At 48.3% G+C, this 10,071-nt stretch overlaps 1 protein-coding gene across 1 annotated transcript; it reads right to left on the bottom strand.

The window, feature by feature from the left end:
- Positions 1–2,147: 2,147 nt before the first annotated feature.
- On the bottom strand, positions 2,148–5,252 carry LOC103176277 (threonine synthase-like 1). Its single transcript, XM_007889713.2, has 2 exons — positions 5,220–5,252; positions 2,148–4,697 (listed from the first exon to the last, which is right to left on the bottom strand). The coding sequence occupies exon 2, from the start codon at positions 4,650–4,652 to the stop codon at positions 2,400–2,402; it is 2,253 nt and encodes a 750-aa protein (XP_007887904.2). The 5' UTR covers positions 4,653–4,697; positions 5,220–5,252; the 3' UTR covers positions 2,148–2,399.
- Positions 5,253–10,071: the final 4,819 nt, after the last annotated feature.

Here is a 10,071-nt window from a genome sequence, read left to right as displayed (position 1 = left end):
GGTGTGATCGACTGTGTCGAACGTGGCGGAGAGGTCCAGGAGGATAAGGAGGCAGAGGGAGCCCTGGTCACAGATAAAGATGCCATTTGTGACTTTCACAAGCGCAGTCTCTGTACTGTGGGCAGGGCAGAAACTGGACTGGAGGGGTTCGAAGAGAGAGTGGAGAGGTGTTCGTGGAGTTGATTGGCAACAACGCGTTCTTGGATTTCAGCGAGGAAGGGCAAGTTTGAAATAGAGCGGTAGTGACTGGGGTTTGAGGGATCTAGGGAAGGATTTTTGAGGAGGGGGGTGATGACAGCAGTTTTGAGGGGGGCAGGGACTGATCCAGAGGAGAGGGACTGGTTAATGACATCAGCCAGTAGTGGGCAGAGGAGGGGGAGCTGGTGACCAGCAAGTTGGTGGGGAGGGGATCGAGGCAGCAGGTGGTGGGTTTCATTGAGATGATGGTGGGTGAGAGGGAGGGAGAGATGGGGAGGAAGGGGTGTAGGATGGGGGTGGTGGTAGGAGCAGATGATGGGGAGAGTGAGGGGGACGGAGAGGGGGTGGTGGTGGGTGACAAGAGGCAGGAGGATGAGGCTGCTTGGCGGATGTTGTGTATTTTGGATGAAAAGAAGTCCATGACTTCCTCGCACTTGGCATTGGATGTGAAAATTGAGAAGGCCTGAGGGGAGGCACAGAGGAGGTAGTGGGTGGTGGAAAAAAGGATCTTAGGATTGTTTTTAACCTCCAAGATGATGTTGGAGTAGAAGACCGTTTTCTCGCGCTCCAAAGAACGACGGTAGCTGTGGAGATGCTCGAGCCAGTTGGCGGTGAACTGTCAGGCCAGTTTTCCGCCATCTGCACTCGAACAGCCTCCACCAGTTCTCTGATATAATGGAGCTCATCAAAGCTGCCAGTTCAAGGCTTTTCTTATTATTATCTTGACAGCTGTTTGCTGCTTGCATTGGTTTGATTAGAAAACACTGGAAATGCTCTCAACAGAATATTCTCATGATGTTTGAATAGGATAGTAACATCTGTTTTAACATTCTGCGTCACAATTTTTCAATCACTAGAAACCCAAATCAAACAGAATGAACAATTAGAAAAACAGAAAAAATTTCTTAAGATGCAGAACTTTGTACAAATCAATTTCATTTTTTTTCTCCATCACCCAAAGTGACGTGACAGGATCCAAACGCAGCACAAATATTTACGACTCCGGTGGACAGGGTGGGGGTGGAATTCACCAAACGCAATTTATAAGTAATAGTATCAACCTTAAACACTGTATTTGTGCCATATGACTTGTGCTTTATTGCTTTATCTATTGACACACATTCCAGAAAGAAGTCAATTTTAATTTAATTCCATCTTCACTAAATTTGTGCCTGACAGTAAGCCAGGTGGATTCTAATTACGTTGTCCATTTCTGTTCGTTTATTTGGTAAGCAGGACCATACTTCTGTATTGAGCAAACTTTGCAGACAAAAGCACACAGTTTACTCCGCTTTACAGTATATGTAAATGTTGTATATGTTTACAATGAAGCAGTTCGCACAGTTCAAGTAGTAATGAATTATATTTGCGATTATCTTCTGAATCCCTCGAATACAAACATTAGCACCTAATAATAGCCCTTAACATTGCTTTGTAAGCAATACTCTTTTAAAATATGTAACATGTATCATCATAAAAGGATAATGAGATTGCACGGACTACAATAATAATTGTTGTATTTGTTGCAGCACCTTTCACATCAGGAGGACATCTCAAAGCGCTTTACTGAAAGGTGCAGAAATGGTAATTTTATATGCAAATGTGGCAGTCAATTTGCGCACAACAATGTCCCATAATGTATTCTTTTCAAATACATCAAAAACATAATTGTAATTATGATTAGTGTAAATCAGTAAAAAATTAATATCCATCAATATTCATCAGCAGGCCTGAGGTGGCTGAGCGGTGGGGGCATGACAAATATTGGTTAGATTAAGAAAATGGAAGTTGCTGGCAACACTCAGCAGGTCAGGCAGCATCTATGGAGAAAGGAAAGTGAGTCAACGTTTCAGATCCACGGCCCTTCATGTTCTGACGAAGAGTCGTGGACCCGAAACGTTGACTCACTTTCCTTTCTCCATAGATGCTGCCTGACCTGCTGGGTGTTTCCAGCGACCTCTGTTTTTGCATCTATACAGTGTTTTGCGTTTTGTTAAGAAAACCGAAACCCATTAAATATATTAAACAAAGATTCTGTTTATATAGGTACTCCTGCAGTATCCAATCGCAGAGTTAGGGATGGCCAGTACATTTGCCTCTTTGAGATGGACCACAAACCCTTTAACCACCGCCCCCATGTTATCTCTCAATCTTTTCTCATAATCAGGAGGATTTACACATCAATCACAGTTACATAGGATTTAAAGAACGTTGATGAAATTGTGTTGAATAAAGCTTTCTACATGATCCATAACAGCATCAACATCTGCTGGACAGATCTCCCCCTTTTGCACGTGGGCCTGTTGAAGTCTTTGCAATAAAGCCGTGTGCACATGAGGCAAACAGTCGAGACACTTCAAGAGCTGGATCTGATCAACTGGGCTTTGTTTCACATCTTCAACCTTCAAAGCCTGCATCACAGCGGCTGCGAATTTGGAAGGATGAGCGGTTGATGAGATGATAACTGGGCAGGACCTGTCATCCTGGCGATCTGCTACCACTTTTGCAACGGCCGTGTGCGTGTCTAGAATGTAACCGCAGGACTTGTATACAGAATAGATAGCAGCGAGACACTCTTCCTCCGAGCACCAGTCTGCCACAAAGTCATCCTGAATTCTCGTCAGCAGTGGCCTCGCCACCTGAAAATAGTGTTGTTCTTCCAGCTGGGAGAACAACTCCCTCATCAGCCGCCCGTCACCATGTGTGATAAGATACAAGTAGCGTTCAAGGTTGGAGGATTTGAGAATATCTATAGCTGGTGACAAAGAAACACTTACGCTTCTGTGCCTCAAATCATAATTACCCGTCCTTATAAAATCTGTTAGAATGTTATTTTGATTTGAAGCACAAATAAATTTTCTGATTGGAATCCCCATATGTTTGGCATACACAGCTGCCAGCACATTTCCAAAATTTCCTGTAGGGATGCAAACATCTACTGGGTCTCCAAATGTAATTATTCCTTGGCTGATAAGATCAAGGTAGGCAGAGGCATGATAGACCAACTGCGGCAATAGTCGGGCCCAGTTTATAGAGTTAGCTGCACTCAGGGCTGTCCCATATTCAACTGTCAGGAAACCAGTGTAGTCGGGATTTGAGAATATCTGTTTTAAAGCTGACTGGCAAAAATCAAAATGAGACTGGACACCTATAACTCCTACATTTTTATCTTGGTAGCTAATCATCTGTGCCTTTTGAATTTGGCTAATTCCCTCTTCGGGGAAGAATGTGAGCACTGAGATTCTCTCTTTGTCAGTGTCACTGAGGCGACTGAAACCATCCAGAACAGCACTGCCTGTATCGCCAGATGTAGCTACTAGTATCAGATAATTACAAGTTCGTGGGATACAGAATGCAAACAATTGTGGCAGCAGCTGTAAAGCCAAGTCCTTGAAAGAAGCTGTGGGCCCATGAAACAACTCCAGAAGAAACTGGTTACCAGTTAAATGCCTAACTGGTGCTACCTCTGTACAGGAAAAGTTCTGTCCGTAAGCTCTGGCCAACATCTCTTGCAACTTGATAGCAGGTACATCACTGGGGTGGATGCACAACTCCAGCAAGACCTGTGCCCGTTCAATGTAAGGTACGTCAACCAACCGTTGCCACTCGCCAGGAGTCAGCTTTGGAAGCTTCGTTGCAGGCACGTAGAGTCCTCCATCTGAAGCCAGGCCTTCAACAACCACATCACTAAAGAAAACGGGGTCTTTTCTTGCCTCTGAGTCTTCAGTTGTACTTCTTGTAGAAATAAATGTTTCAGGTGTAATGTCTTGATATCTCTTCACAGCTTCAAGGACTTTCACGGCAATTGCTTCTGCTGATTCACCAGATTCGCACAGGACACGGACATCGTACCACTGGTGGTAAAACGGTCGCCTGTACTGAAGAATCTCTTTCATTGAAACACCAGGTTCTTGACCAACAATGCGATCCACCTTCATTCGTTCGAGTCTTTCTAATATGTCTTCAAGAGGCACGTCAAGGTAGACAACTATTCCATTGCTTTTCATGTGCTGCATACTAGCACGATGCATGGGATTGGACCCAGTGAGACTAAGAACACTTCCAGATGTTGAAAACCTCTGAAGGGCCTTTCCCTCCTCTTCCAGAAACAGATCACCGCCAACCTCTTGAAGTTTCTTTGCTACAGACATGAGCCAAGTCTTTTCAAGGACATCATCATCGACATCTATTACAGGAAGACCCGTGATCTGACCAACAAATCTCCCCACTGTTGTCTTCCCTGCACCAGGAGCACCCATAAGTACAATGTTCTTTTCACCAACCAGCGAGCTGTATGTGGACAGAGGTTTTGTGCGCCTAGAGATCAACAATATTTTTAGAAATGGCAAGCCTGAGTTCCTGTTGCAGGGACTCAAACATTTTTTGGACATACATCTATAAAAAAACTTCATTGCCAGGAGACTCACGCCTGCATAAATGGACCTGGACATCATGACCTTTCTTGAAAAAAGCAGTCAGACGCTGACAAATGCCATGAACTGAAAGAAAATGAAGAATAAGGCTGTTTAAAATAACAACAACGATTCAGACAGTCTTAATCTATTCTACCCCATAGAAAATAAGATAAAATAAGTTCTATCAATTTGCACTTTTCATCAAATGAAAACACACACCTTTATCATCCATGCAATTGATCAGCGTCTTGTATCGTCAAAACATCTCAAAGCACTTCACAGGATACACTGTAAAGTGATGTGACTGTGTGCATTTTGTCAACGAATATGGCAGCCAATTTGCACTCAGCAATGTCCCAAAAACATGGAGTGAATTACTTTTTTAAAATTTTTGTGGGGAGTAGGGGACTGTTGGCCAGAACATTAGGATAAACTCCCTTCTCTATTTGAAAAGTGCATGGGATCTTTAACATCCACTTGGATAGGCAAATAAGACCTCAGTTTATCTGTAGGACCACATGTCCAACAATGCAGTGTACTGCATTGATGTGTCAGCAAAGACTCTATGGGTTCTAAGTCATGCAGCTCAGTGGTTAGAGCACTCACTTGCAAGCGAGAGACCTGGGTTCGATCCCCGGCAGGACGAAATGTTGGGCAAGTTTCCTTACTCCACACGCCTCTGTTTTCCTAGCAGTAAGTAGGAATCCGATTGTCAGTGGATTGGCAGGTCCTTTCTCCAGAGGTAATAATTCCTTCAAAAAATAAATAATAAATTGATCACTTCAATCCACGACTGTTCGTGGGGCACTGCGTTGCACCATTGACTGCCGCGATTCACCCACAAAATATACAGTCAATTCACTTTACAGCATATTCTGTGAAGCCGTTTGAGACATCTCGAAGACATGATAAGGCGCTATATCAAATGCAAGGATTATTATTATTAAGTCCCGACATGGGGATTGACCCCACAGCCTTCTAACTCACAGGTGAGAGTTTGCTACAGAGGTTTGGACGGAAACAAAAGGAGCCTGAATTCCATCAAATCTCTCATCTGGTTCATTCCATTCTGTGCAATATTTGCAATACTCTTTTAAAAGAAATGTGATCCATCTTTCCCTGATCAACAAGTGCAGGGGGTCCCCAACCGGTCCATCGCCACTAGGTGGCGATCTCGCACACGATCAAGAAACAAGAGACCGGAGCTACAGAACTTGTTATTTACTCCAAACATTTCCTCCGCGAAGCCGGATGCACAAAGTATTCCACGCATCTCGAAAATAATAGATAAACCTTATTGTTTAAATTACAGTAAATATCGCTCCTTCCTCTTGTCTTCATTGACACGACACCTGGAGCTGATCGACAAGTTGGAGACAGACCCTTGAACGAGTATGTAAAGCTAGAAATACTGAAGCACTCAGATCAAAAGGTTACAGCTTCAAATTCCATGTGTGCACAATTTGTTCCAAAAGAGCACAAATTCCATTTGAGCTCAGTTAGCTGAAGAAAATTAGCTCTCACCCAGGACTGCCTGTCAGCCCACCAGTGGTCCTGGAGTCAAGGGTGGAGGCACAGATAGAGTTGGGTGTCATCCGCAAACATGTGGAAATTGACCCCATGTCTGCGGATGATGTCGCCAAGAGAGAGCCTATAGATATTGAAGCGGAGGCGACCGAGGACAGAGGAACGCCGCACGAGACGGAGCGGGGAGTCGAGGAGAAGCCGTTCGCGGAGATGAAGTGGAGACGGTGTGAGAGGTACGATCTGAACCAGCCAAGGGCAGAGCCGTGAAGGTTGGGGCGAGAGGAGGCGGCGTAGAAGGATAAGAGCACAAAGCTAATTCGGTTTTTAACTTTGAAAACCTTTGTCTGCAGCTGCAGACGTTTGCAGGCGATTGCAGCCGTCGGTTTTGCACACAGCAATGTTTCACCAACGGAAATGAAAGGTAAATATTACCTGTGGGTGGGAGTACTGGCCAGGACGTTGGGAGAAACTCCCGTTTCTTTTTTGCATTGTGCCATGGGATCGTTAATAATAATAATAATAATAATGATAATAATCCTTGCATTTGATACAGAGCTTTACCACGTCCTTCGGGACGTCTCAAAGCGCTTCACGGAATATGCACAGCGGACACCTTGTGGGCGAAACCCCGCAGCCGGTGTGGGCTCAGCCGCGTCCCACAAGACACTCGTCGGGGGGGGGGGGGGGGGGGGGGTTGAAGCCCCCCCACCCCACCCCCACCCCCCACCCCCACCCCGGGAGGAGATATTACCCCGGAAAAGCCATGCGGCGATCGACTCTGCGCCGGGTTCCTTCCTACTCACCGCCGGGTCGACGGAGGGAGGGAGGCGCGGGCGTGAGGCGCGGGCGTGGAGCGAGGAAACTCGGACAATGTTTTCCCGCTGCCGGGAATCAAACCCCAGGCTCTCCCTCTCCCTCTCTCGCGCCCCTCGCGAGGCGAGCGCTCCGGCCACTGAGCTACAGGACTCCACCGTGTCCACACACACACACACACACCCATTCCCCACCCCGGGGGGAGGGGGGGGGAGGGGAGGTGGGGAGGACCTTGGTTGAATGCCTCCATTGGCCGCTGACCCCCCCCCCCACCCCCGGGTCTGCACCGGAGACGCTGTGAGCGCCTGAGGTGGCGCTGGAAAACCCGCACAACCGTCCGACTCGGAGCGCAGCGCGTCACCAACCGCCAACCGCCACCTCCCGCCCCGCCCCCCCCGGTCAGCTCCCGGTCGCACGCGCCGCTCCTCCTCCCTCCCCCCCCCCCCCCCACGGCTCCCGTAGCCACTCGCGCCTGCGCACTGCACTGTTTCTGTGCTATGTTGATGGCAGCGCCCCCTCGGGGTGGGGGCGGGACCTGCGGTCACCAGGGAGTGACAGCGGCTGATGCACACCTCCCACCCACACACCACCAACACCCCCCACACACCACCCTCACACCCCAAGCACCACCCCCCCCACACCCCCCCCACACACACACACCCCCACACACAACAACAACACCCCAACCACCACCCCCCCCCCACACACCCCCTCACACACCACCAACACCCCCCCACACACACACCCCCACACACAACAACAACACCCCAACCACCCCCCCCCACACACACCCCTCACACACCACCAACACCCCCCCACACACACACCCCTCACACACACCACCAACACCCCCCACACCCCCCCTCACACACCACCAACACCCCCCCCCACACCACCCCCTCACACACCACCAACACCCCCCACACACACCCCTCACACACACCACCAACACCCCCCCCCCACACCCCCCCTCACACACCACCAACACCCCCCCCACACACACACCACCAACACCCCCCACACACCCCCCTCACACACCACCAACACCCCCCACACCCCCCCCCCACCAACACCCCCCACACACCCCCCTCACACACCACCAACACCCCCCACACACCCCCCTCACACACCACCAACAACCCCCCCCCACACACACCACCAACACCCCCCACACACACCCCTCACACACACCACCAACACCCCCCCCCACACCCCCCCTCACACACCACCAACACCCCCACACACCCCCCTCACACACCACCAACAACCACCACCCACACCCCCCCCTCACACACCACCAACACCCCCCCCCACACACCCCCACCAACACAACCACACCCACCACCACACCCCCACCCCCACACGCCCCCACCACCACACACTCCCCACCCCAACCACACACACCCCAACCACCACACCCCCCCCCACACACCCCCCCCACACACACGCCCCCACCACCACACACCCCACACACACCCCCCACACACACGCCCCCACCACCACAACCACACCCACCACCACACGCCCCCACCACCACACACTCCCCACCCCCACCACCACACCCCCCACCCCCACCACCACACCCCCCACCACCACACAGCCCCCCCACACCACCACCACACCCCCCACCACCACACAGCCCCCCCACCCCACCACCACACCCCCACACACCCCGCCTGGTTTGGTCTGGTTTGGATATTCTTAAGCATCATGATAGGTTTCCACGTGTCTCAGACACCCAGCTGACCAAAAAAGATTCTGGTTCCCTCCTAAAAGCTAATGTAGATTCTGCATCAACTTCTGTGTGGACAACTGTATCACAACAAGCTGAGCTTAATGGCCTCAAAATACATGACAACCCTGTACATGTCAAGCTTATCACGTGGGTGTTTTGGCACAATACTGGGAGTGCAATACACCCAGCTTCCGGCCTGACTGGCTGACTTCCTGCACTAAAGTTAAAATTAAATTAAAATTAGGTATTCAGGTCACTGCTGACATCACTTCTTGAGCATTGTGCACTGTACACAGAAGGCATCACTTCCTGCGCAAGACTTATGCACACTGTACACGGGAAGCAGCACTGATGTCACCTTCTGTGCACTTTGCAATCATGCTGTGCAGATAAATGTGCTCGTGTACACAACGTGCAGATTGTGATACCAGCGGTGACCTGACAACCCAGACCATTTTTTTTATCAAGTCCCTTTATAAAGCGGGGTCTGAATTACGCACCCAGAGCACCACATTATAACTGGATTGCCCTACACAATACAATTCACATTTATATATGGCACCTTTCACGTTGGGAGGAGGTCTCAAAGCAGTGTGACACACACCCAAGTTCTAAAACGTGGATTAGACTAAATAACTCATGGGCTAACCATGTTCAAATGTCATATAAGTCCCTTCATTATGTAATTAATTACCAATGAGAAGGAATTTGCACTTTAAAGTTCCTAAAGCTTTAGCTTTAGCAAATTGTAATGGGTTATCCAGGCATATACAAGATGTGTTTTACATTCCCTACTCCTGGGAGTGATAGTACAGTCTAGAACTAGCCAATATAAACTGCTTCTGTGAATTCTCAGTAACTGGAACCTAATTATAAATAATAGTGCTGGACACTGCTGATATTATTTGCTACATCTTTGCTAGGTTGCTCCATTGTCCCTTGTGGTAGTTTATTAATGTAATACCATAGTAATCTATATTGATCGAGATTGCAGTGATGAATTACAGCAGAATTTGGTTAACTGAATTTGGTTGTTTAAATAAAATACCTGGGAAATAATTGTGCTTAATGTTGCCTTGAAAGCAGCTTTCTGAAATACCTAAATGCTTTGTGGATTGTTTAGTTAATTGGCTGAATATTCTGTCACTGCCCCACAGAGTCCTTGGACCATTATGTGGCAGCGAGGTGACCGATGGAAAGGAAGGTATATGTACAGATGGACTCTTTCTGATTTCAAAATCCCCCTTCTATGTATAAACTGTGCTCAGTGCATGAGTGGTATAATGGGGTAGAGATGAGCAATTAACTCTTGAAACCAAAAGCAATTGTATTTTATCTTAAAATATAACACCTTCAACACAAACAATGTTTACCTTTTTTCCA

This window comes from Callorhinchus milii, unplaced genomic scaffold (genome assembly GCF_018977255.1).
Source record: "Callorhinchus milii isolate IMCB2004 unplaced genomic scaffold, IMCB_Cmil_1.0 Scaffold2, whole genome shotgun sequence".
NCBI lineage: Eukaryota > Metazoa > Chordata > Chondrichthyes > Chimaeriformes > Callorhinchidae > Callorhinchus > Callorhinchus milii.
Note: the sequence above shows the minus strand (reverse complement) of the source record. Positions and strands in the feature narration are given on the sequence as shown.

What these genes read in the sequence shown, in the direction of transcription:
- LOC103176277 (XM_007889713.2), bottom strand. Translation starts at nt 4,652, where the DNA reads ATGATGTCCAGGTCCATTTATGCAGGCGTGAGTCTCCTGGCAATGAAG.